Source organism: Pichia kudriavzevii, chromosome 2 (genome assembly GCF_003054445.1).
Source record: "Pichia kudriavzevii chromosome 2, complete sequence".
Taxonomy (NCBI): Eukaryota; Fungi; Ascomycota; class Pichiomycetes; order Pichiales; family Pichiaceae; genus Pichia; species Pichia kudriavzevii.
The window spans coordinates 788214-815563 of record NC_042507.1 but is presented as its reverse complement, the minus strand read 5'-3'; the positions used below and the strand labels follow the sequence as shown (position 1 = coordinate 815563).

Here is a 27350-nt window from a genome sequence, read left to right as displayed (position 1 = left end):
TTTTGAAATACCCCAGATAAGTTGTTTGGTGGTGTCCAATGAATGAATCTTTACTAAAGGATTGTTGCAAATCGCTGTGACGCGGCTCTTTTTCTTCTATCAGCGTTCATTGTTTATCCCTTGTATTTTTTCTGTTTTGAGGAAGAATGGGATGTTTTTAGCTTCCTGATATTACGTAGGACTAAACCTACGTAGGTTTTGTAACACAGAAGCTTAACGAAAAAAGAGCAAAACTTATTATAATCTATATAAACCAAAGCAGGGAAAAATGTTGAACAGTCTATCTGCTCTTTTTTCTAGTATTTTATATACATGTAGTAAACTTTTGTCGCATAATATGTAACATATCTATTTATGATCACCCAGGAGCCATTTCCAAACAATCTCCTTTTCCAGTTTACGGCGTTGCTCTAAGGTTTTGGATTCTCTTTGCCTTCTTACTTTCTCGTGAATACCCCTTTTGGTATCATTATCGAACTGATCTAACTGTTTAGAACTTACCATCGTCATTCGACGGACATCTCTTAACTTTCGCAAATATATTATTGCCATTATCCCCCCAAGTACAACAGAAACAGCCGTTACTCCAACAAACGCAATATTTGAATCTTCAATATAATTTTTCAAGTTCATACCATAAAATGCGGGTATAATTGTTGCAACTGTTATACCCAGAGTGAAAATTGCAACCCTTAGTTCAAAAACCATCAGTGAGTTACGATTTGCATCCAAGATTATGTTGACAATATCCTCCGTCGATTTAATATTATTGATCATAGTTTCTGCTTGTTGAACAATTTCATCGCATTGTTTATAGTATGATTCTAGCAACATTTCAATTTCACCGGTGTCTTTACTTTCACTTCCCTCCTGGATCAGACTATGGTGATTGCTATTAGTGTTGACATTACTACTTCCATCCTGTTTTGCGGCTTTCAAAACTGAAGACTTACCGTCACTCTCCTGATCTACTATCAACCTTTTGATTTCATAGTTTTCCGTCAAATACATGTTTTCAAGATCTTCATCGTTATCTAATAGTTCGTCCAATGTATTTCTGATTAGCAGAGATTTTTGATAAAACATTGTCAAATCTTTTGAATTTACCAATAAATCTTTCAAGACAGCTCTATCAATCTGTGAGTCTAATTGTTTTAAGATTTTATCGACTTTAGCTGCATGTTCCCTTAGTTCTGTCTCCAGCACAGCCATGACATTAACAAGTATACATTCCAAAGTTTTGAATTCATAGGTTTGGTTCAAAATGTTTTGGTGATTTCCATTGTTGATTCCTAACATTCCACTATGTACAACTTTAGTCTGTAACTTACTCTCTAGATCATACATGAACAAGCTTAGTTTGCTAGCAGATTGAGGAGACGCTGTGTCGAACACCAGCACTTCGTTCCTTTTGATTAATGCTTTAATGTGCAACAAATTCACTAGTATCCCATTGCTTCTAACAGCAATACTCGGTGCAACATCAACATTCGATGAATCGATTTTCCTCAGATCACGGGGAAATAGCTTATTCTGTTGTAAGAATGTCGCCCGTGGGAATTTTTTGGATACAGCACGTACTGTACCTGTTTGATCAACCACAGTGCAGGAGATTGTCGATAAATCTGGTTTAATTGGTTTCAGTACTTTGGAGGTTGAAGAAATAACTGAAGCTGAACCAATTTTTCGTATTTGCTGTCGTACTAAGGGTATATATATTTGCATAACTCCAAGATATCTGGTTGTTGAAGTAAGTTGAATAGTATGATAAGGGAAGGGGATGGGAAGATTATTTGAGGAAATGAGCATGGAAAAAAAAAAGAAAGGTGAGAACGCACAGTTTGGATAATCAATTATTCAACAGATTATATAAATGTTGCTACGCTGAGTGTCCAACACTATAAACTTATTTTCTTTGATCCAAAATTGAACCATAATAGCCTATTAAGCAGTAAGTTATATATTCTAGCTCTTAACATACTTAGATGTATAAGAAATATACCAGAGATTCTCGAAACGGAAAAGAGGATGTTAAATTTTTGTTCAATCACAAAGCCGAAACAAATTAATCAAAGAACTTTCTAGTCTTTGAAGGTCCAAACATTTCCAACTTGATTGCAGGCAACGCAGTTTCGGATAAAAGTTTCAATCTTTCATCTAAAGTGTTGTCCACAGAAATCTTACCAGTACCATTGATGGCAACAACACCACCTGCTAGGTCCTTATTCAAGAAGTTGGACTCATCGACAGTGATATCAACGGGGAATCCGGCTTTCTTTTCAAAATTTTCAGCTGCAACCTTGGCAGCTTCCTTTGCCACAGCTACGTCTACTTCTCTAACCTGAATTGTGACTGCCTTTTCCATCATTGTGTATAAGCATTCCTCGATTAAACCTATGAGTAAAGTCTTATATTTGTTTTTGTTAGATGCCAATTTCTTCAACCCGTCATGGGTTGCAGAGAAAATGGTCTCCAATGCTTCTTCTCTTGTAGCTAAAACCTTCAATCTTGTTTTATTTGCAATGGTGGACTTTGTGATTTGTTGGGCAAGAGACGCCTTCTTGAACTTGTCTTGGTATGCTGCATCAATGGCATTGATTTCAGCACGCACAACAGAAGCCTTTTCAATTTCATACTCTTCATCAGCTTTTAGTTGGATCTCCCTTGCCTTTTCTTCAGCTTCTTTCCTTATGAAAGATTCCATTTTTTTGAGTTCACCTTGAACCTAAGATAGATGCGATAGTAGAAGTTGTTAGTATACTGTCAATGACTTGAACAGCAATTCAATCAGTGCTATTTATACATACTTGGTCATCTGTTAGTGCTCTGGTGGAAGACATGGTAGTAGTGTTCGTTGTCGTTGTTGTTGCTGTTGTTACTCCTCTTTGCAGTTCAAGGAATATCTCACCAAACTCTGTTTCCGGAATTGCTTCACCATAGTAAAACTCATAAAGATAAAGGGAAAGCAGCCAGCTTGCTGTAGAATATAAGTAGTTGCGCGGTGCACGGAGGATAATAAGGTGGGGGGGGGGAACAAATGCCTTCAATTTTTCTTTTGTTGGGAGGCTCAGCCCGTTGAACTAAGATCAAGCGTTCATTTTCATTGTATGGAATTAAGGTTGAAACATCTTCTTAAAAGGCTTCCACCTTATTCAAAATGTTTCAAACTTCACGTTCCCCTCTCCCCTCCCCCCTGTGATGGGTGCTTCCAGTGACGTTATAGGAGAGGTGTATGTCGATTGTCCAGTAGCTTCTATTGGATTACCATGTGCGTCTGACGCAGGATACGTTTCCTTACGAGACTTCACTCTAAAAAATATTTATCCTGATTCAAAGGAGGAACCACCCGATTTACCGAAAGACACCCGGTATTCAACAAGAAAATTTTGTGTAAAGGTTTCCAAATTGCAAATAAATGCCCATTTGGTCTATAGTGCGTCCCTTGATAAGAAGGGCAAAGTGGTGATTGACGAAACCCCCAGTCCTAATTCTGTGTTGGACTTATATTCTTTCAATTCGGTCTCAAAATCAAATCATATATCAGAGGGTACGGAAAAGATACTAGAGTGTGTGAGTTTTAAAGGTAAAGAGCATAAAGAGTTTATTTCCAAGGTGAGAAAGGAGGAAAAACAGATATCCATTGTTTTGGTTCAAGATGATAGATTATGTTTTGTACAGAATTTATTAAGAGACCTTAGCTGCTACGGTATTAGGGTCTTCTTACTTGTCCATAGACCACCGGAGGGTAACACTTCTGATTTGAAGCAATTATGCAAGCTGCTTGGCTCTTTAATAAACAGAATGAACAGCAAATTTACCAAAAACAATGGCAAACAAATTCACATGATTTCTTATGAACAAAGTGATCTAGTTTTTGCTATTTTCTTATCACAGCGTAGTCTCAATACAAACCTGACAACTGCAATAATTATATCCAATGATTTTGATGAGCAGGAACTACTGAAATCTAAACATTACCTTGGCTTGAATTTTAAGAAAAAATCAGTCAACAATGATGTTCCTCGTTTTAGAATTAGAACTCCAACGTTGTCAATCTCTTTAAACAAAACTGTGCCGAATTATTGGAACAGTGATTATTTGAAACTGGGTCCAAATCCTTGGATTTGTAAAGCCAACAAATACTTAGGGAATGAATACTTTATTTTGGAGACTCAAAACAATTGGTTTTCGAACGATATCATTAAGTGGATTAAAAGTTGGAAACATATTAATATACAAGATGTTTATGATATTGATCTAGATAATGTAGATATTAACTGGGTCCTGGCAAAAAGTCAGAGACAGATATCTACGCCTAGTAGAAGTGCCGGTGTAAAGTCTATTCCACTAGTCGTTAATGATACTTATTTGGAAACCCAAAATGAAGACGGAGAACAGGCTCCCTTTCTTAGAAACCAATTTGACGAAGAAATAGATGAAGGTAAAGTAGACATTTTCGATAAGTACGGGTTACGTATAATGAGTAAAGAAGATTTATCTAAGGAACAACTACGTATACAAACCAAGTTTTATAAACTGGATGAAATCCAAGATAAAACTTTACCTAAAAATCCACCAACAGGGTACGACAATCTTGTTACCTACTTTCAATATATGACCTACTCTTTGTTTTTAGAAGAATTGTACCATCAGGATTTTTGTTCGGAGACTTACATCAAGAAAAGTTCTGATAACAATCTGAATATTTTCGTTTCAACTAAACAAGCTTTTGAATTATATGTTCAAGAAGAAATACACCATCTAAGAAAGCACCCTTTTGTCAAAGATCAACCGTTATTTATTATTAGGAAATCTGACGAGTCACTATGTTGGAAAAACCGACCTCAATTCTGGGTTGTCAAGGTTAAGAAATGTGAAGTATGTCGATTCAATAATGAAACAGGCGAATTGATTGCTGTTACAATCAAAAAGTCAAATAAAAGAGAAAGAGAAAACGCAATTTCAATGTGCTCAGTTGAAATGTATAATTGGAATGAGTTTTCATTCCCCAAAAAGGATCCACCACATAATTTTACTATTTTACCAGGCAGTATTGTGCTTGGCAGAATTTTCGACTCAATGTCTAGGATTTCTAATCCGACGTTTATTGATTTGATTTTAGGTAAAACGAAAATCAAGTCTGTTTCTCCAAAAAAACCAATCACTGGGTTATACTCAACTTTAAATGACTCACAAAAAACAGCTCTTAATGCTTGTTTAAGCAATGAAGTCACTGTAATCCAAGGCCCTCCTGGTTCCGGTAAAACCAGTACTATTCACGAAACAGTTATTCAACTTTTAGATCACGGGGTTAAACCCGTTATGGTAGTGGCATCCTCCAATTTAGCAGTTGATAATATTGCCGAGAAAATGATTGACAAATATAAAGATAGAATACTTCGGGTGTGTTCTACAGCTAAGGAAAGAGAGTACAATCGTGATCATAAAGTCGGTTCCATCTGCCTTCATAATAAACTCACGAAACAATTTTCTAAAGACCTAGTTGATATCGAAAATAGGTTTCGTGAGGATCCACGGAATATTGACGGTAAGGAACTCAACAAATACATTGATCAGAGTAGTAAAGCTGCTACCACAATTGTTAATTCAGCCGAAGTTATTTTTACAACAACTGCAAGCATACTGCACAAGCATTTGAGATCAATTGAAGGTGTTCCGGTTATTATTATGGACGAAGCCACTCAATCTTCTGAACCACTAACTATGATTGCTTTGGGAGTGAAAGGATGTAGGAAACTGGCATTGGTCGGTGACACCGAACAGTTGAGTGTTTTCACCAACGTAAGAACATTGAAAACCTCGCTATATCAAAGAGTCATTGACCATAGCATTTTAACTAAACCACATTTGCTGAATACTCAATATAGAATGCATCCTGAGATTTGTGAATACTCCAACACTGAATTTTATAAAGGTCAATTAAGAAACGGAATCACCGCTGAAGATAGACGACTTAAAAAAATCAAGTTTCCTTTATTCTTTTATGACCACCAGGGGAACCATGCTAAAGAATCCAGGATATTTTGCTCCAATGGTGAAGAACAGACATATTCATGGATTAATACGGCGGAAGTGGGCTATGTGGTGGAGATGGTGGAGAATTTGATCAGAGACCGTGAATTGCAACCATCTGATATTGGTGTAATGACAGGCTACTCTGCCCAAAGGGAGCTCTTGATAAATGCTTTTAAGAAAAGTCTCGTTGTTAACCCTGAACGCTGCGATATCAGCTTCTCTCTAGATAACGAAGATCTAAGCATAAATCAGAACAGTACAGTCTGCGACATCAATGGTTTGATTATTGCATCTATTGATGCCTTTCAGGGGAGAGAAAGGAAAATAGTTGTAATGTCTTGTGTTAGGTCAAATTCAGAGGGTAATATAGGATTTATGGCTGATCATAGGAGAATGAATGTTGCGATCACTAGAGCTCAGTATAGCTTTGTAATGGTGGGGAATTTTAGAACTTTCTCAAAAGACGTACATTGGGGCCAGTATTTATTATCTTTGAGTAAGAAGGGTTACGTGAGAATAAATATATACGATTACTAGATAAGAAAATGTATACAATTGGTACGACTAAGTGTTTCCGAGATATTCAAAGGACTTTGGTGTAATCTCTTTTAAAATTGCGCAGACTCATTATTTATTTATCCCAGAGCGGATGTGTAAAGTTTGCATGTCAACATATCTTTTGGAAACTAATTTTTTTTTTCCTTTGAAGGCTTCAATATTAAGCCAGTGTCTACCATTTTGAGATTAATTCCTTTTGATTGATATATACCCTTCATGCTGATTGGAATCCGAGGGAGAGGATTTGCTTGGCCATATACTGTTTGCCGAAGTTTTGCAACTGTTTCAAAAGACCATAATCCCAAAATCAATACAAATGCTTGTGGAATTCAACAACTTTCGGATGAGTTACATAAACAGATTTTCCCAGTGAAATCTTTACCTGGGCCGTTACCGAGACTCACCAAACTCTCATTGAAATACCTTGAAGATAATGAGCTATTAGGAAAACCATGTTCGGTGAATCCTCCCATAAATATCAATTTACCAACACTGCAAGGTACAAACATCAGTCAACATTTTGAAAATTTAGGTTTGAAGAGTATTAGCAGTTATGAAGATCATGCTGAGAATCTTATAAAGATCGGGTTGACTCCTTTAGAAAAGCCAAAACGATGGGTTTTCGAATCCGGATGGACCAGATATGCACCTTTTTCTGAGCCCCAAAATGTTCCTTATCCATTAGAAAATGAGTTGGTATACGATTGTGAAGTGATGTACAAATGCTCTCCATATCCTGTTATGGCAACATGCCTGTCTCCAAAAGCATGGTATTCATGGTGCTCGCCGTATTTGACAGGAGATAGTGCTACAAATAACCATTTAATTCCATTTGCGACAGATAAAAGAGAATGTACTATTGTGGGCCATAATGTTTCTTTTGATCGTGCACGTATCCTTGAAGAATACAATATGAGCACTACCAAAGCATTTTTTCTTGACACAATGTCGTTACATGTTGCTGTAAGTGGCATGTGCACCAGACAAAGGAATACGTGGATGAAATATAAGAAAAACCTAAAAGAGAAAAAAGACTCTTCAGTGAAAACATTAGATGAGTATCGAGAGATGATCCGAAACGAAGATTTGAGATTAACAATGGCCAACATGATTCTTGACGATGAATCAGTAGAGGGAGATACAGGGACAACATCAGCGCTTCGTGATGATCCTTGGATGAAAAATAGCAGTTTAAACAAACTCAGCGACGTAGCTGAACTTCATTGTGGGATTAAAATGGATAAGCAATTGCGAGATCACTTTGCAACAACTAGTGTTGCAGAAATACGTGAGCAATTTCAGAAACTAATGACTTACTGTGCCAACGATGTTGTAGCTACATATCATGTATTCTACAAAGTTTACCCTAAATTTAAGGAAGTTGTTCCCCATCCGGTTAGTTTTGCTGCTCTGAGGCACATTACCTCCTCTATTTTACCCACCTCCACAGACTGGGAAGATTATATTCGAAGGTGTGAGGAAATGTACCAGAAGTCTAAAACCGAAGTGGAGGAAAAAGTTCATCAGATCTGTAACGAAGTTGTTTCTTTGAGGAAAAATGCACAGGATGAAATTCCACCATGGGAAGAAGACCCATGGTTATCGCAACTAGATTGGGAAATCAAGCCTGTAAGGCTAACAAAGTCAGGAGTGCCTTATAAAAACCAAAAGCTGCCTGGTTATCCGGAGTGGTATAAAAAACTGGTTGCTAAGGATAAGCTAAACCTGACAATCAAATCTAGAACTAGTATTTTACTTCTGAGACTTTTGTGGGAAGGAAAGCCAATCTTTTGGACCGAAACTAAAGGTTGGTGTTTTGTTGTTGATCAAAAAGAGAGTGCCAAGTTTCAGAACTCCAAATACCTGGAGGTGAATCCACTTGACATTTTAATGCAAATACATGCCAACACCCCCAAAAGAAAAGTGTCTCCCAAAAAAAAGTCGGTTTCAAGAGAAAGCTCCTCCACAAAGTCTAAGGAGTCTTCAAGGACAAAAAAAACAAGTAAAAGCATAGACAAGCCAACACAACACATGTCAACCGAGGATGCTAATTTAGATTTGCTTGCTGTAGATTTACCTCCTAGATACGCAGAATCCGACCACATTGTACGTGAGAATCTTAAAAAGCTGATAGCAAATGGAAAAACTTTGTTTAAAATACCACATGAAAATGGACAAGACGCCAGAGTTACCTCCCTCATATCAAAGCCATTTTTAAGGTATTATGAGGAGGGTATCTTATCCTCTGAAAATAGTCTAGCTAGGGAGGCTTTCCAAACCAACGTTACCAACAGCTATTGGATATCTTCTAGAGAGCGTATAATGAATCAATATGTTGTCTATGAATCAGATTTGAACAAAGCTAAACCTTTTCGGCAAAAAGGGGAGAAAGAAGTTGGGTTTATAATTCCCCAGATAGTTCCTATGGGAACCATCACTCGTCGTGCAGTTGAGAAAACATGGCTTACAGCTTCGAATGCTAAAAAGAATAGATTGGGATCTGAGTTGAAGTCTCTAATACAAGCGCCCCCTGGTTATTGTTTTGTTGGCGCCGATGTTGATAGCGAAGAGTTATGGATTGCATCTTTAGTAGGTGATTCCGTGTTCCGACTACATGGTGGTACTGCCTTGGGCTGGATGACTCTTGAAGGTACGAAAAACTCAGGTACTGATTTACATTCTAAAACTGCCAACATATTAGGGATTTCTCGTAATGAAGCTAAGGTTTTCAACTATGGTAGGATTTATGGCGCTGGTGTAAAATTTGCAACATCTTTACTCAAAAAGTTCAATCCAGCAATCAGTGAAATAGATGCTGATAAAGTGGCTAAAACTTTATATGCCGAAACCAAGGGTAAAACTAGTGTTGTCAAGTTTCCAGAGTCTGGTGAAAAGATTAAAGTATGGTATGGTGGATCCGAAAGTGTGGTTTTCAATAGGCTAGAAAGTATTGCCGAACAAGATAATCCAAAGACACCTGTTCTTGGAGCAGGCATAACTGCGGCATTAAATAGAACAAACTTGAATTCAAACTCGTTTTTACCGTCTCGTATAAATTGGGCCATTCAATCTTCCGGAGTTGATTATTTGCATCTTCTGTTAGTATCAATGGAATACTTGACGAAACTGTATAATGTCGATGCACGACTATCAATTACAGTACATGACGAGGTAAGGTACCTTTCTAAGATAGAGGATAGGTATAAATGTGCTATGCTTCTTCAAATTGCAAACTTATGGACGAGAGCTATGTTTTGTTTTCAACTAGGAATTGAAAATGTACCGCAGAGTTGTGCATTTTTTTCATGTGTTGATATCGACCATGTCTTAAGAAAAGAAGTAGACTTTGATTGTATTACTCCATCGAACCCTAGCCCGATTTCTCATGGTGAGAGTCTGGATATCTACTCTTTGTTAAAGAAAAAAGAAGTCCAGGACATGCTAAATAGTTTGAACGATAAGCCCAATTGTGAAAATCTGCTTGAGAACAAGCAGAAGACCAGTAGGCCAGTTGAAAAACTTGATATCAAATTTGACACTTCAACTAAGCTCAAATGGATTGAGCTACAAATATCTAAAACAGAGAAAGAATTCAAAGAGAAAAAAAAAGCTTTTTTCCAAGCTGCTGATACTTTAGTTCTTGAAAACTTCGCAAAGAAACTCAAGAATATTGATAACTCAAATGATGAAGTCGTACTGAACGGTCTTTTTGTGCCAAATTGCACAGCGGGTGAACTTCTGGATTCTGGTAAAATAATAGAAGAGAATTGGGACGCCTTAATAAATGAAAGAAAGGCTGATAAAAAATTTAAAGGATCAAAGAACAACAAAGTGTGCAAGGATGAAGATCACTCAACTACGGATTTGCTGATTGAACGGATTGCAACAGATATTCTAGATAAGATGGAAAGGAAACCGAAAAGTAAATGCAAGGCATACGGCAAAGCAAGACCATCAAAGAAAACTTGTTTGGTTGAAAGTGATAATAAGAGTCTGACGTTAAGTTCTAATAGAAAGAGAGGGAGGGAGGGAGAATACGTAACTTTCTCCCACACACACCTTACAGAGAACGAACTAAGAGAAATAATGTTTTAATACACCATAGCTCAAATCTGAATAGTAGATGTACTTGTATAGTAATATAATATTAGTTTCACACATCAGTGATTTCCCGAAACGGCAATACCTCAATAGAAGAACATTTCCACTATTCATGTTCGTATGAGCTACATTGTATCGCGAATCACAATACACCCTTTAATGCTGAGGCTGCGATAATATGTAGCTAGGAAGAAGAAGAGTGAAAGGAGTCGGATAGTTCTCTCTCTAAAGAGTACAACAATAGAGGGATTTAAGGGAAGGTATACAGGTGGAAAGACTTTTATATTTGTCCCAATTGGTTTATCTGGACGCATTTGCTTTTTCTCCTTCAATAATTGTTTGTTACCTCAGTGTAAAACCCCCACTGATACTATATTTTTGCCATTTAACATAGAGTTACCGTACCATACTATAAATTCAAAAGTACATAGACATTAAGTTACACTAAAAATAGAAAGGTTATTATAGATTATGGCAGCAAACTTTGATTGGAATACTATTCCTGGGATTACGGATAACCCGGCTGCCTCTCCTGTTCAGACGGACCATTTTGACGATTTTTTCAATAGTCAACTGAAACAAAACCAAAACCAGAATTTCAGTTCTCAGTCATTGACTTCTACTGTACATACGGCAGAGCAAACTTTATACACAAACCTCTTACATTCGAACAAACAGGATTCAGATATTTCTGATGCGTTAAGCCAAATGAAAATATCACCCAAAAATAAATCTTATAGTGATGATGCGTTGGACAATTTGAAAGCAGTGACATCATCATCACCATCAGAGCTGAAGCCAAGTCATTTAAATAACGTAATGGAGCACGTGAAACATTCCAGTAGTGCAGACACTGTAATTCCCGAAAATGATAGTTCTGTGCCATTGTCACTAGCAATTACTGACATGGAACCTAAAGAGTTGAAAACTTATTTAAGATGGTACGAGGATATTCGAACCAGGAAAATCAATTCGAAAGATGTTACAATTGAAGATGTGTTTTCATTTCTACAGAACTTCAAAATTCCTGACAGTATCAAGGAGAGACTAAAATCATCATTTTCCAAATGGGCTCATTCTTTAAATATTGGACAGTTTTTTGCTTTGATGAGGCTTTTGGCGCATTCTTTACATGGGGAAATTTTGACTAGGTCTTTGGTAAGACGAGTTGCACCGATTCCCTCGCCGGTTCCTATACTGACCAAAAAGAGGAAAGTGGAATTGACTGATGATTCAGACATTTTTGATGAACAGAATAAAGGGGTCAAGAAGAAATTAGATATAGATTCTTTTACTGAATTCCTGTTGACGGGAGAAAGACCTGTGCTTAGAACTGGGAAAACTAAGGACAAAAAAGTTAAGTTCTCGGATGTTTTAGTATATTCTTCCTCTGAGAAGGATAGTGCACTAGAAAGTAACTTAGTGGAAAGTGCTACGCATTCATCCACACATTCTTTGGATTTTTCTTTGCCGATGAATCAACTGCTAGACAAAATCAAGGGAGTCACCAATGAAGTACCACATAACACTGCAGAGCAAGCAGCGCAACCTTTGTCTCAATCTGTGGAGAATGAGGAGGATATCTTACGAGACGTGAAGACAGATACCTTTAAGAAAGTCACAGAAAGAGTAGTAGCTCAAGATGAGAATGATGGATTGACCCCCTTAAAACCAAATTTAACAGGTAGTGCATCTAAATCTATGAGGGAGCATTTTATGCAGCAATTTGAGAAAACATTCAACTACAATAGTACCAACGGTTCCTTTAACGCGCCATATACTGATATATCTTCTCTCTCTGCGCAATCACAAGACCCACCAGCAATGTCGAACACTTTGGCAGCTCTAACGGCAAACCAAAACTCTTCAAACCCAACATCTCTCACACAGAAAAACTCACCAGTTCAATTTCCTCATACTTTGAATGCAGCATCTCCAAATATCCAAAATCTATTTTCTGGTCAGCCTAACAATCCTTCACCACAGATACAATACACCAACCCACAAAACAATACCACGTTGGCTGACTTCAGTCAGGAAAAACAACAGGCTGATTATTTTGGAATGATTTCACATAATAATCATAGTGTAGGTCTACAGTTTATGGGTGATATCAATGGCAACAGGGGGAGTATTTCTAATGCCAATAATAATATCAGTTCCAACAATGATACAAACAACAATACTAAAAATGATAGTAACAAAAATACAAACTTTGTTACTTTACCGCAGCCACCTACAATAACACGTTCAAGGGCATCCAGTACTGCATCACCACCACCAATACCACCACCGCCACCTAGATCTAGGAAGTCATCCAGGGCAAGTGCAGCAATGTCTAATATACCTCCGCCATCAGCAGCAGCAACTTCGCCTTCCTTAGCATCGAATATGAACCCAGCTTTACCACCGAAACCCATGTTGAATGACACTCAGAGAAAACAATATTTGTCCGTAACTGATGAAGTTTCCAGACCCTTCAACAGCACCAGCCCTTTGGGTAACTGTGCTCATTTGAACCAGTATGGCAGCACTGTTGCTCTATCTAGCGTTAATCTGATGCAAGATAACAGCCCATCGCCTCTTAATGGGATGGGCATTCAGAACTTACAAATCAATGGGCTTTCTGATGCAAATACACAAAATGGAACGGGCAATCAACAACTTCAAACGGCACGCCTCAATGGATCTAATCAAGGATACCCGCAATACCATGGCAATGTTGGAAGTGGAGTTTATCAAATGAACGGTGCAATACCAGTACGAAACGCCTCGTTCAATACTCAGAACATTTTTATGAACCAAGCTACGGGTGGTGGATGGGCGCCATCGCAGTACCTGACCACAACCAATCCTCAACAACATCAACAGCAACAGCAACAGCAACAACGGCCACAAAATACAGGGAACTGGTCTGGTTGGCAAATATAAAAGGACTTACCCTATAAACACCCTTGTCTTTTCCATAATATGTAATTTGACCATTATCATCTATGCCATTTTGTAGCTGAGCCTCGAAATTTTTTCTTTCCCTGTTTGTTGTCTTTTTTTTTCTCGCACTCGCGCTTGCTTTTTTTTTTTTCTAAGATTTTCATGGTGATGTTGTTTTCAGAACAAAATTCAGTGACTTTGAATAAGGGTCATGACGACCGACATGTAATTCCATCTTTAGTGAATTCTTGAAATCACACACTAAACAAACACAACAATGCCACCAGTTCAACAAGTACAAGTGCAATACCAGGAGCCAACTTTGTTTGACAAGATGAAAATGGGCTTCCTTATGGGTGTATGTCTTTTGCAATAAGTTATTTCATCTCACTGGAAGATGAACCCCGTCCTATTTTTGAGTTAACCGAGTACTAACATTCTATCCAATTCTCGAATGCGGAGGCTTAACTGCATTTGTGAGTGGGGTATATCTATCCAAATGTTACAGTCTACAGTCGGTGCAGTTTCCGGTCTAGTTTTCGGTGGATATGCCATCCTGAAAGGTGGAGCACCAAACGGTGTCGTCAACACATTGGGTCAATACATCCTTGGTTCCGGTGCCTTCTTTGGTATGTTTATGTCTGTTGGTTCTATCATCAGATCGGAGGATCTACAATACAGCAATGTTGGCAGACCTGGTAACCTAGCTGAATTAAAGGCAAGAATGATGGCAAGACACATGATCAACATGGAAAATATGAGAAAGAACCTATAAATACGAGACTTTATTGGCAATTTCCCGATCTGTACATAATCATATTAACTATTCTCTCCCCCTCTCTAAGGTTGTGTAGTCATTATTTAATAATACTCAGAGTACCAATCACGTTCCCCCATGCTAGATGAAACAGGAAGACGTTCATCTGAAACGAGGCGCGGCATTGCTGTCTCCTCTATGAATAGAGGAGCCAAGTGGTAGCACATGTTTCATGTTGACCAAACGGTGGTTATATACTGACGAATAATAGCCACTGCAAAGGCGAGATTGAAATGTGGAAATAGGTTGTTATCTACAGTGAGTGTATCATTGTTCCAGTTGTTTTACATTCTGTTATGGAGTACATACGCTGATATTGGATGCAAATGTTCTTAAAGGCTTGAATCACTTATTGGCCTGCTTTCTATGCTCTATTCGTTTCCTTTTGACTCTTGATGGAATCAAGAATTTTATAATTCAACCCTTCTTTGGCAGAATGGTAGCCAGCACATGCAAAGTGAGTAATCAGGTCTCCTTGACATCGCTTACTAGGACTCCATCTGGAAGTATATACCATCAAGATTTGAAAAACATCTTTTCTGTGTTGCTATACTGTCTAGATTTACATGACTGCAGCAAAAGACAATCAATCTTATCCAAAATTAATTTGAAGAAAGAATATCCGTATACTTTTACATTAGAACAGGCGATACAAACAATGAAGAGACTGTACATTAAACTCCAGTACAAATCAACATTGACTATTTTTTCCTACGAAATCAACAAACATCTTTCAATGGAACTGCTACAAATCTTTTACTTCGCTAAATTACTCCATTGTCCAGCAGACAAAACCTGTAAGAAAATAGCAGATAAAAATACGGTTCTACAGCCGACCCCAAAGGGATTAGCAATTTTACACCAGTTCTGCTTAAAGATGGGGATCCCAGATATAGAAAAACAACATGTGCCTAAAATATTAACGACTGAATTCAACACAATGCAATTGCTTGAGTTTGATCGGCATTCAAGAACTGACCAAATTATTCACAACTATCACTCGGATAAATTGATCTTTATTCGTATCATGGGACCAATAATGAATACTTGGAGTTCAAAAAATGGACCAGACTCTATAAAAGACTTAGGTTCGATCTTAAAACTCAAGTCGAAATTTAAAGAATCTAATCTATATAGTTCAGAAAACGCAAACACAAATCCGTTGCAGGATGGAGCAGCTTTTTTACTGTACCTTAGGAAGAGACAAACAGACGGTGCACCCGAAGATGAAAACGATGGCCTAGAGGCAAATGACAAAGAAACAACAAGACAAAACAACTTACACGTTTCCTCATTTCATCATAGGTTTTTTACAAACCCAGATTCGGATTCTCATTGTCAGTATTATGTTTCTGATAAAGGTATTAGATTCTTCAAAGAAAAAACCGTGGCTGTTAATGGGACTAACGTCACTGTTACTAACTGCTTCTCGGGTAAAGCTTTAGTCCAATATCTTATGGATTGTACCGATTTGATGTATCCAAAAGATGCCTTGAAAATTGCTACCATTTTTCTTTCAAGTGGCCTAATAGAATGCAAAACATATGGTCAAAACATTTTTTTCCCCAAAAAAAATGCCCTATATATTTTAACTGAGAAAGGAAATCAAATAGTCAAATGGAAAAATTATATTAATAGTATTCAGTATGATATTCCATGTACACCCTTTTCCAATGAATTCCATAAAGATACCACGTCTTTTAAACTAGTCTTGAAGGATCCAGGCCTAAAATATCTTTTCCGAAATTTTATGATAGAAAATATGTGTGTTGAGAATCTTGATGTTTACGATGATATTGTCGATTTCCAAAAAAAGAATTCGGTTTTGAAGAAAATGATATCTTTAAAAACAAGGGAAAAGACTAGGTACTTAGAAGAGATACAGTACGATACAGTTTTTAATGAATTCAGATCAAATGCAATGAAACAAAAAAAGCTCACAATTTATACAGCAATCAACAAACTTTCGGAGTATAATCTTTCAAAAGTATACTCCATATTTTCCATGTATATATCAGAAGATGCTCCAAATGAAGTCAATATCGACTCAAAGCTACGTTTTGAAGTTCAGAACTATTTCCAGGCTAAAATCAATTTTGAAACAACACTTGTAAATATCTTAGATCTAAAAATGTCTATAGATGTAAGCAATGAACAGGAGAGTGACTTTTGCTTGAAGGAGGTTAAGCATGAAGGGGAAGTTATAGAACCACTAGCAACCCCACCGGCAACACCATCAAGTTTCTTTTGCGAGGAAGCACAACTCTGGAAAGTAATACCCCAACAACCACCTACTCTAGCATTGAAAATGTGTCATATAAAGAAGATGTCAGATTCTGAGTGCTCTCCTACTGAGATCCTGTTTACTCCAAAACTTAAATTTTTAGACGATGTGTCTGTCTACTTCGAAGAGATTAAAAGAAAAATTTATAGAATAATGGAGAGAGACTCATTTGCTAAGTTCTTAGAGTCAGACCAGTTTAGAGAGAACAAAACATTGTAAGGACTCTAAAAATGTAAGCAATGCTACAATTTTAGTTGTTTGGCGGTGAGTGCTACAAAAGTGGGGAGACTCCTTTTATAAACAATCTATACCAGGCATTTATTTGTATTTTTTATTTTTTTTTTTTTTTTCATTAGAGAAGGTAGTAGTAAAGTAACAATACATGAATGAAAATTACTTTATGTATAAAGAAGATTGCAGCTAAGTATACATCGTTCTCTTACCTGAAAAGAGAACAAACAAAAAAAATGAATCGAAGATGGAATTGTTTCAATTTTTCAACTGTGAAACAGAGTTAACAATCGTGTATTGAAAATAAAATCGATGGTTTACTATCCTTATTCTCATAGAAAAGAACGCGTTGACCTACTAGTTTATTGGATCAATGGTAGTACCTTTCTTGATAGTCGCCCAACCAATTAATCTGAAATGTTTATCAATACGTCTGGACAATGCAATCTTTTCATTAATTTCAGTACATGCAGGAGAAGTCAAGGTTAATCTAGCCATATCTGCTTTAACTGCCACCACTCTAGCACCTGTAGCAGTTGAACCAATGTTGACCATCAACACATCATCAACCTCCAAGTTTCTGACTTTGACCTTCTTTTGGTCGTCAGTCTTAACACCAAGTAATCTTCTTAGTAAGAAATAGTTGACCTCGATATCTGTGAAAACTGAAGGTAAGTTGCCCTTTGCACCAACCACTTGACCAACAAGTCTATCAGCTCTACATAAAGTTGGGTCAACTTTAGTACCGACACCAATCAAACCACCAGGAACTGCAAATTTCAAATCATTGTTTTCAGCAAATAAGGAGACGATGCTAGAGAAAATGGACTTACATTGAATCTTACCATTGTCATCTTTAGTGACAATACCCGGTCTGATTTCAATTTCATCACCAATTCTAAAAACACCTGTCAAGATAGAACCACCAGCAACACCACCTTTCAAATCTGCAATTTCTGCACCAGGCTTATTAACATCGAAAGATCTAATAACCATTAATCTTGGAACTGCAGTAAAGTCTCTAATTGGAACAGGAATAGACTTGACCATACACATGTTAACTGCATCAATGTTGTATTTCAACTGAGCAGAAATTGGGATAATAGGAGCACCATCAGCAATAGTACCCTTGATAAACTTCAAAATAGATTTTTCGTGCTCTAAAGCTGCTTCTTTCTTCATCAAATCAACTTTATTTTGTAAAATCACAACATGCTTTAATTTCATGATTTCAATAGCAGCCAAATGTTCGGAAGTTTGAGGTTGTGGACATGGTTCATTACCTGCAATCAATAATAAAGCAGCATCCATGACAGCTGCACCCGACAACATGGTACTCATTAAAATATCGTGACCTGGACAATCAACAAAGGAGACATGTCTGATTAAATTGTATCTACCATTACATCCAGGACGTTGACATTTTGGATGAATTTCTTTATCACTCTTGAACGAACGATAACAATCCGGTTCAGGACAGTTTTTATCGTTACATCTGTAAATCTTTGCATTTGCATAACCTAACTTGATGGTAATATTTCTCTCTAATTCGTTCTTGAATCTAACAGTTTGGACACCAGAAATGGCTCTAACAACAGTGGATTTACCGTGGGCAACATGACCAATGGTACCAATATTAATGGTAGCTTGTCTGTTGATAATCTCTGGAGAAATAGGAGTAAGAGATGCGACATCTGGATTCACTGGTTGTTCTGGCAAACCACCACCTTCTTCGAATTCTCTTTTTCTGATGTCCTCTTCACTTTCTCCATTTTCGTTTTCATCGAGATCTGCAAAACTAACTGTCTTCTTTTCGGTTTTGGTATCTAAAATTTCTTCATTTTCACTCTCATATTCTGCTTCCTCGACTGGTTGATCACCGCCAATAACAATATCTGGGACTGCGTCTTGTAATTCAGAAGGCATGTTTTAGTTGAACCCTATGCTTATTTACTCTGTGTTTGCTTAAAGCTTCTAGCCCCTTCCTATGATGACTTGATCAACTTTAATGTTCATTTTTCACTATCCGCTTGAAAAAAAAATTGTAAAACAATTCGGTAAAAATGCGAAAATATTTGAAAAAAACTCATTATTAGAAAAGATGGAATGTGGTGCACAGATGAACCTTGGGCATATCAAACAAAAGGAGAAGTGATATATATGCCACATCGTCTACAAATAACTTAATAAATAGGACACCAACAGGTATTTTTTTTTAATTTCTAGAAGTTTAACTATATATTACTTATTATACATTACTTTAGCAGTTTCTTTACATGAAAAAAGAGAAAAGAGAAAAAAAAATGATTGTTTTTTTTTGAACAACTCAACCGGCATGAAAACCAAATTCATCCATAACCGATGCAATATCTTTGAAAAGCATGTCGGAATCGAAGTCAGCATTAAGGTCCCAGTTGTCAATGAAAAATCCGGTGTTTGTTGTTGGTGTTGGTCCTAATGCATCCACGTTACTATTTGTTAAACCCACTGTGGAATCACTCTTCACGGGTTCTGTATTAGCATTCTGAGATTCAGCAGGTCGTGCGAGAACCGCTGCAGCGCCAGTTTCTAATGGAGTAGAAGAAACGGACTTCGTATCATTGGGGGTACGTTTGGAATTTTGGTTGGATCTGTGATCTGGAGAACTGTGATAATTTGATGCTGAATTAAGTGCTAAACTTTGTGGAGTAATGATTTTTTTAGACGCATCAGAATATGTGTTCGGTGATTTATAAGAAGCAAAGGGGGAACCACCTTTACTGTTACTGGTACTATCATTCGGAGTTTCTGCAATTGAAATGGGTTGTGGATCTAGCGGGATGGTACTGATAATTTTACGTGCGGCATTTTCGGCACTATAGTTTGTTTTCCTTTTGCTTGATGATCTAGTCTCACTTCCGACGCTTCCTGAAAGTGTGTTGGTAACGACATTCTGATGATCATCAGATACCTTTTGATCGTCCTCTATAACTTCAACATCATCATCTGATTCGCCTCCACTATTAGAATCGCTCTTTTTCCTGTAGTTAAGTTTGATCATATCACATTTCTCTCTAACAATCCATAAAGTATCAAAAAATATATTGGCAGACATCCTTGAACGGACAGTGACTTTAACAGGACCTGACGAGTTCATATCTAGAGTTCTGAATAAATTCCAAGTGGCCTTCATTATTCCGCATGATCTATAGGCTAAATCGTGTTTTACGACAGAAGCCTTCAGAGCCAAAGAGATCGCATTCTGATATAATAACTTTCCAGCTTCAACATCAATCAGTGATTTATAAGAGGAGTTGACTAAACGTGAAATGACAACGGACGCCTGCCACAGTGTCAAAATATAGGAGCTTGGTAAGTTCTTGATAAAAGAATCCTCCCTCTCGTTAGACATTTTACAATGTTGAATAATAGCTAATGCTGCATTATAAGCTTTAATTACCCCTCTTTTGTACTCAAATGTATTCGATTGATCATTATCCAAGAAATAATAACACAGTAGATGCAATCTTGCAGCATACAACGACAACATTCTGAAATCATCCATAGGAGAATCCGGAACGGAACATAATTTTAACTCAAGTTGGTTTAGTTCATTCTCTAATAAATGGATCATTGGTAGCTGCTCGGATGTGTGGTTTAATCTCAAGGAGTCAAAAGAGTTACTGTTCAAGGTTTTTTCAATTTGCTCCTCAAAAGTTTGAATTTCAAGCATTTGTCTTAAGCAATGAGGTACATCATTTCCCTCCTTTGACAATGCCAAAGTTAACGAACCATATGGCTGGAAAAAACTAGGATATCCGAAAACAGACGCAATGGTTTGAGAGACAACATTGCATGCAATCCATGTTCGAATATTTTCATTCAACAAATCGCTAGACTTACTTCTATCCGAGGTTAATCCCGGCGTATGCAATCCAAGCCTAATAGCTTGGTAAAATGCAATACCAATACTATTCCAACTGGAATCAGCACTTAGAGAAGAAGTTAAGGGGGGCCAAAAGGTATAGATCAAAAAGGCTTGCACCGAGTAAACGCTTGATGCGTTCAAAATCGACTCATCAGCCTCAGATGGAGCATACCGGGTGATTGGAGAGATTGTGATTTCTGCCAAGACAGATTTAATAACAGGTGATAAGGTAAAATAAAGTTCCTTGCATTCTTCTGGGCTGATGGCTGGTTCTAACGAATGGTGGCCTCTCAAGGCGGTGAACATCATCGTCCAAAACAAAATAGGGCATAACTTGTATATTTTTTCGATACTTTTTTCCATATCGATCACTGGTAACAATGGATGATAATGAGTTAGGAATGTGCTGTACAGAACCACAATCTGGTCTTCATTCAATGTCACTTCACCCAGTGATTTTGGAGTACAACTCAACAAAGATTGATCAATCTTTGGCTTTCTAACAGGGCGGCACACCCTCAAGTTTGATAATTTTCCCGGTTCTAATTGTGAAACAGTGGCGGCTTGTTTGTTTACGTTGTTGGATGCTGTAATGGCGGATCCATTGGTGAACCCCTTGCTGAGATTATCTGACGCATTTGCTGCGGATATCAGGGTAGACAAATTTAATGAACTGTTTATCTTATTCGTAATATTAGGACTGGAAATGTTTGTAGAGTACTGTATCCCAGGTGTGGCGACTATAACCGGAGATTTTATTGGCTGGTTATAACTAGAAGATAATTGCATACCACTTATAAGAGACATATCCTGTCCTAACGGTGAAATTGGTCTCATACTGAATGGAGAAAACTGTCTATTCAGAGTAGATAACGGGGTTGCAGGTTTCACATTACCACTGCCGGAAATATTGGGTCCCATTTGTCGATTGATTGATCCAGGGATTCCGGAACTTGACACATGCGTAGCATGATTGTTATAAGAATTACTTGGAACAGCAGAGCCATAACCAGCAGTATCATTTAACGGTGAACCATTGCTTGGACTCGCTTGGATTGGGTAAGAGCTCCCACCTGAAATGTTTGCTCGTGAGTTTGAAACATACTGGATTGGAGGTAAGAATGATTGCTGTGTTTGAGCTTGTGGTTGTGGTTGTGGTTGTTGTTGTTGTTGTAGTGGTGGAGGTTGTTGCTGAATTTGTACAGGTATCTGTTTGGTATCATTTAACATGTTTGAGTTTAATTTAGACTTGATAATTTCGTATTCCTTTACCAGTTCATCTATCTTGGCTCTTTTAAAGGTTCTCTTAAACTCAGAATCCAACTTACAAGGTATTTTGCGTTTTTCACATCTAGAGCAAGGATGTGGTTGTCTCTCTGAAGCATCACATTTAGCTTTTTGTTGCCTACACTCAGTGCATGCAATTTTTTTTGATCGTTTACTTCTCTTTTGAGATCCTTTTGTATCAAAGCTATTCATGATGGCTTCGGGGCTTTCAGCTTTGAACTGTGTCAAATTGTTTGATGTGGTGGACATTTTCTATAATGATTCCAACCTTTCGCCAAAGTTTTTCACTTACAATCTAGCAACGAATTTCTCTTCTTCCTTGTTGCTTGTTTAAATTATAAACTTTTTCACTCTTGGAAAAATACACGTGATTGAGGAGTAATCTATCCAATTTAGACAATGTCCTATCAATGACGTTTTGTGAGTGGTAAATTTTGCAGCTGCCTTGATGTAGTGATTTAGTATTCAAATGCCGCTTAGGGATTCATATAACCTGTACAGGACCTGAATTGTCAGAAAACGAAAAAAAAAAATAGATTTTCTCACTTTCTCAAAGAAAAAGTTGTCTGAGGGTTCCCAGGAAAATCCAGTTACTGCAGCTCCTATTTCCAAATTGAGGCAGATTTTCCATACTTTGACGTGTCGGTACGATACAAAACTCGATACTATAAATTTAGAAACATACTCTTTGTATTGGACTTCATCTGCGGAAGGAATGCAACAGATATACATTCAAGCATGTCTACACATATTTGGCACTCTCTAAAACAATCCACAACTGATATCAGGCTTTTATGGTTCTCGGTATTTATTCGTATGATCTCATTCGGTCTCACAAACCAAGTCTTGACGCTATATTTAAGAGAACTTAATATCAGCGAGGTGAACATCGGTTTGTTCATGTCACTAACCATGGTAGGAGATTCTGTGATTTCATATGCGTTGACATGGAATGCCAACAAGCTGGGAAATAGATTCATCATGCTGTTAGGGAGCTTCTTGATGATTGTTGCTGGTTTTATATTCTCCACGGGTACAGGCAACTTTCATTATTTACTATTTGCAGCTATAGTCGGTGTTATATCGCCTTCAGGTAACGAGGCTGGTCCATTCAAAACAATCGAGGAGACCGTTTTGGCCAACTTAACTCCACCGAATCACAGGCCTGAAATTTATGCAATCCATTGGATACTTGGTTCTGTTGGCGCATCGCTTGGTTCCGTTTTGGCTGGTCTTATTGTCCAAACATTGATTTTGAATCATGGATTTTCTACAAAAGACGCTTACAGGTGCACTTTTTATGTTATAGTTTTTACCTCGGTACTAAAGTTTGCTTCATTGTTATTCATATCTGAAAAGGCAGAACCTTCATATATTCCGCCATACAAACTAACACTTGAAAATCAACTAGATAATGAGGATAATGAGGAATCGAATAGGACAATTGATTCTCAGGCTTCTACATCAACTATGACTTCAGCAAATGGCGAGCGTCAACCATTGTTGCGTATTCAATCAACGGTCGAGCATCCAACAATTACAGGTTTATCACCGCAAACCCAATCTATTCTTTTCAAATTGATGGTACCATTTATGCTTGATTCATTTGGCTATGGGTTTATGACAAATGCATGGGTTGTCTATTACTTCAAGAAAAGGTATCAAATATCGGCAGTCATTCTTGGAGTACTATTTGGATTCTCAGGGATTGCTATGTCAATCTCAGCTATACCCTCGGCGTGGTTTGCTAAACGTTTTGGACCTATTAAATCATCTGTTCTAACACAAATCCCCTGTGGTTTATTTTTCATGGCAATTCCTTTATTAGGATATAACTTCAACGTAGCTGCTGTTTTCTATTTGCTAAACCAAGTTACAACCGCATTTGACGTTGTTCCCAGACAAATTATTTTAACCTCATTGATTCCACCAGTAGAATTATCCAAAGTCATGGGAAGTGTTAATATTGGCAAACAAATTGCTAGATCAATCAGTCCTTGTTTTACAGGATTTTTTGCTAGGGATGGGCTACTATGGCTTTGTTTCCAGCTAACGGGTACCTTCTTAATTATGGCAAATCTTTTTCTTGCGGTAGAGTTCTCTTGTTTGGATGAAAAGGTAAGAAAGTTGGAACAAGTTAATCACGACATTGTCTAAAGGTTGGAGTAACTTTTGTCACAAAGAAACAATCAAATATTCGCAAATTAAATAGGCATATGTAATAAAGGATTTTGTCAAAATCATAAAAAGCTACAATTGAAAGTAGTTATAGATAAAAAGGATGAATTAATGGTAATGATAATCATAATGATGATAAATGACCTGTATTGAAGGAGATGTGAAAAACTATAGATCGGTCTGTAAACTTAATAGCCTGCCGACAGTAGGAGGTTTTTCACTGTGAGCGGAATCCACATTTTTGAAACTTGGAATTTTGGCTAGATTCACTTGGCTTCCAGCTCTACTGATTGCCCTACTGACAGCTTGACTTTGGGCCCTTGAAGCCATTTCAGATCTGACGTGTAATTGACCAACATCAAAGTAATCATAACCTCCCATAATATATGCATCAGCCTTCGTATTTGATTTTGATTTTGAATTTATATTGGGTAACCAAGATGAATTATTGGACTGAACAAGAGACATTGGGATTGACTTGATATACTCTTGCAAGTCAGTATCTCTGTTATTCGATTGGTTAATGACAACATTTCTCCAAATCTGTTTTATGTTCAAAAATACTCTTTCAAGAGTATCCAAAAACCTACCAGTTTGTCTCCATTGAGATGATCCAACAATTGTAATATAATCATCTTTAATTATATATCCAAAACCAAATCCAGAAGGTACAGATGGCGTAATACCAAAATAGTCAAGAGCTGGATTTCCACAATTAGCTGCAATTAATTCTGGTTTATAGAGATTTTCAATTAAGGAATCGAAAAGAAATGGAGGTAATGAAGTTGGGTTAATCTTTGGCAATTCTGGATTCAAGTTGTTAAGTGTATTTCTTTGAATAAACGCAGATCTTAAAGCACTCAAATGTCTTTCAAACCCCAGACCAGAACTTGCGTTTTTAACATTTTTCTGATGTTTCTCTATAGCTTGTAGAATCAACTTCCATTTTTCCTCTTCTGTGGTTTGAGAAATAAACGCTTGGCATAACTCCAGAATATATTCGTTTTGGACACAGATTGGTTCTGTTCTCGAGTCACGGAATCTTCTAGTCGAGACTGGCTCAAAAGTTGAAGGACATTTACCGTAAAGAGCATAATATGTGATTTGGATACAAATTTGGACAAAGGCATCCGTTGGTATCTTCATTTTGTCACGAATATATGACTTTCCCATTTCAATCTTCTTGGCAACATATTCATGCTGGTTGATAATATCTGCCAACCTAGACTCTGCCAAATGTAAACCATTCGCAATTTCATTAGTTAGGTTGAACTTAAGATATTGATAATTAGGCTTGACAATTTTACTATCTATAGGAACAGTATTGATTTCTGTCCATAGAGTATAATTTTTACCATTGATCATTCTTGCCAACCTTAAAACTGAATCGGTATAAATATCACTAATAAATCTCAAAACAGAAGTACCATCAATAATGGAGGCTGGATAAATACAAGCTGCAGTGGCATTTTTAGTAACAACTATATTCAATTTATCATAATATCTATTGATACAAGTACCAAATTGATGACCATTTTTATCAATTCTAGAAGTACCATGTGAAACTAATTGGATTTTATTACTTTCATTGTTCACGTGATTCAAGTCAAATGTTTCATGATCTAAACACACAATAAATAAGGCGCTATCAATCACCTCCATTTGTTGAGAATTTGTTTTTTCCAAGGCAAACCTTGCCGCCTTCCAGGTTGTTTTAGCTTCACTTGTAAAGGTGCCGACATTAAAGTTATTTTTCCGATGAATTGAATCATGAATAATCTCTTTAATTATAGCGCTCAATTCATGTTTGGAGAACCAAATTTGATAATCTTCTGATAGGACTGTCAACGAATAGAATTGGCCATTGGACATGAAAATGATATGTTTGGAGCCTTCTGACTTCTTCATTGTGACACCGTTATTCATAGGGATAACTGTAGTGCCAAACAAGTTATGGTACGCAGTCATGGAGAGCGGGTTGTTTGAAGATCGATCATAATCTGGTTTTAAGTATCCGAATTTCAAAGCAACAATAAACCTCAAAGTTGAACAAGTCAAAACAGCAGCTCTGTATTCTTGGGAGGGCACAATGTTCTTCATTGGGTCATCCTCAAGAATGAAAAACGGGTTACGAGGTAAAGTCTGGCCTCTTAAATCTCCGTATACATTGGAAGTTGTTGTGGATATTCCTTCTGAATGTAGATAGTTGTCAGTAGAGTCGGCGATTTTCTTCAAATGAGACTGTAAGGTTTCACAAATCTCCGAGTTGGCAAACTCTTCTGCGTTATGGACTAGCTTCTCAAAATCATTTTCAGGTACCATTGGTTTCAACGCCTCCAAGGCCTGATGGATTGAGGATTGTACATTTGGGAGAGGAAGCTTTGGTAACAAATTCTCGCTGTCAAACGTGGATGGCATAGTAGTATATAGGATTGGGATGTCTCTATCAGTTGAACTGCTACCTTTTATGATTCAGCAGCAAGGGACGGATATTTAGTACCAGGCCTGAAGAAGGAGAGGCACCTCTTTATCTATATAGACAAAGAAAGTTCCATTTCAGTAATCACAGATATCTCATGACTCGACAGGGTCTATCGGAGCTCCATGACAGCCATCGTAAGTATCCAGCTGATTTGCCCTCTTCGTGCCGAGCCCCCAAATGCGGGGTTGGAGAAACGCGGGGAAGGAAAGAGAGGGGCGAGGAGAACATAACTGCAATGAACTATTACGTAATCAAAATTTAAATATTAGACGGTTAATAAGGGAGAGTTATTTTCTTTTTCTTTTCTTTTGTTTTTTTTTTTTTTGGATTGGGTGCCATTAAGCGTAATGGAGAAAAGACTTTGAGCCATTAAAGAGTGGCGAGCAGAAAAGAAAAGGAGAATACACATGTGCACGTGCACGTGCAGGGCAAGGGCATCAGCCACCCCGGACACGCTTATTAGCACCGGCATGTGGCGCATGCGTGTTGTGGAAAGTATTTTTTTCCCCCTTATTTTAGGATTCCACGCCGGGTAACA

At 37.4% G+C, this 27350-nt stretch overlaps 11 protein-coding genes across 11 annotated transcripts; 6 read left to right on the top strand and 5 right to left on the bottom strand.

Annotated features, from left to right (window-relative positions):
- Positions 1 to 348: 348 nt before the first annotated feature.
- Positions 349 to 1809, bottom strand: C5L36_0B03970 (uncharacterized protein; the record flags this gene model as incomplete). Its single annotated transcript, XM_029464763.1, has 1 exon — positions 349 to 1809. The coding sequence occupies one exon, from the start codon at positions 1807 to 1809 to the stop codon at positions 349 to 351; it is 1461 nt and encodes a 486-aa protein (XP_029320622.1).
- A 256-nt stretch (positions 1810 to 2065) lies between these two features.
- Positions 2066 to 2840, bottom strand: C5L36_0B03960 (uncharacterized protein; the record flags this gene model as incomplete). Its single annotated transcript, XM_029464762.1, has 2 exons — positions 2066 to 2725; positions 2808 to 2840. 2 exons carry the CDS (start codon positions 2838 to 2840, stop codon positions 2066 to 2068), a joined length of 693 nt encoding a protein of 230 aa, XP_029320621.1.
- A 358-nt stretch (positions 2841 to 3198) lies between these two features.
- On the top strand, positions 3199 to 6573 carry C5L36_0B03950 (uncharacterized protein; the record flags this gene model as incomplete). Its single annotated transcript, XM_029464761.1, has 1 exon — positions 3199 to 6573. The coding sequence occupies one exon, from the start codon at positions 3199 to 3201 to the stop codon at positions 6571 to 6573; it is 3375 nt and encodes a 1124-aa protein (XP_029320620.1).
- A 237-nt stretch (positions 6574 to 6810) lies between these two features.
- C5L36_0B03940 (uncharacterized protein) lies at positions 6811 to 10689 on the top strand (the record flags this gene model as incomplete). Its single annotated transcript, XM_029464760.1, has 1 exon — positions 6811 to 10689. One exon carries the CDS (start codon positions 6811 to 6813, stop codon positions 10687 to 10689), a length of 3879 nt encoding a protein of 1292 aa, XP_029320619.1.
- Positions 10690 to 11166: 477 nt separating this feature from the next.
- On the top strand, positions 11167 to 13626 carry C5L36_0B03930 (uncharacterized protein; the record flags this gene model as incomplete). Its single annotated transcript, XM_029464759.1, has 1 exon — positions 11167 to 13626. The coding sequence occupies one exon, from the start codon at positions 11167 to 11169 to the stop codon at positions 13624 to 13626; it is 2460 nt and encodes an 819-aa protein (XP_029320618.1).
- A 277-nt stretch (positions 13627 to 13903) lies between these two features.
- Positions 13904 to 14401, top strand: C5L36_0B03920 (uncharacterized protein; the record flags this gene model as incomplete). The annotated part of the gene is made up of 2 exons (XM_029464758.1): positions 13904 to 13984; positions 14135 to 14401. 2 exons carry the CDS (start codon positions 13904 to 13906, stop codon positions 14399 to 14401), a joined length of 348 nt encoding a protein of 115 aa, XP_029320617.1.
- A 478-nt stretch (positions 14402 to 14879) lies between these two features.
- On the top strand, positions 14880 to 16946 carry C5L36_0B03910 (uncharacterized protein; the record flags this gene model as incomplete). The annotated part of the gene is made up of 1 exon (XM_029464757.1): positions 14880 to 16946. One exon carries the CDS (start codon positions 14880 to 14882, stop codon positions 16944 to 16946), a length of 2067 nt encoding a protein of 688 aa, XP_029320616.1.
- Positions 16947 to 17315: 369 nt separating this feature from the next.
- Positions 17316 to 18884, bottom strand: C5L36_0B03900 (uncharacterized protein; the record flags this gene model as incomplete). Its single annotated transcript, XM_029464756.1, has 1 exon — positions 17316 to 18884. The coding sequence occupies one exon, from the start codon at positions 18882 to 18884 to the stop codon at positions 17316 to 17318; it is 1569 nt and encodes a 522-aa protein (XP_029320615.1).
- Positions 18885 to 19284: 400 nt separating this feature from the next.
- On the bottom strand, positions 19285 to 22401 carry C5L36_0B03890 (uncharacterized protein; the record flags this gene model as incomplete). The annotated part of the gene is made up of 1 exon (XM_029464755.1): positions 19285 to 22401. The coding sequence occupies one exon, from the start codon at positions 22399 to 22401 to the stop codon at positions 19285 to 19287; it is 3117 nt and encodes a 1038-aa protein (XP_029320614.1).
- Positions 22402 to 22890: 489 nt separating this feature from the next.
- Positions 22891 to 24309, top strand: C5L36_0B03880 (uncharacterized protein; the record flags this gene model as incomplete). The annotated part of the gene is made up of 1 exon (XM_029464754.1): positions 22891 to 24309. The coding sequence occupies one exon, from the start codon at positions 22891 to 22893 to the stop codon at positions 24307 to 24309; it is 1419 nt and encodes a 472-aa protein (XP_029320613.1).
- A 189-nt stretch (positions 24310 to 24498) lies between these two features.
- On the bottom strand, positions 24499 to 26748 carry C5L36_0B03870 (uncharacterized protein; the record flags this gene model as incomplete). The annotated part of the gene is made up of 1 exon (XM_029464753.1): positions 24499 to 26748. The coding sequence occupies one exon, from the start codon at positions 26746 to 26748 to the stop codon at positions 24499 to 24501; it is 2250 nt and encodes a 749-aa protein (XP_029320612.1).
- Between the last annotated feature and the right edge of the window lie 602 nt (positions 26749 to 27350).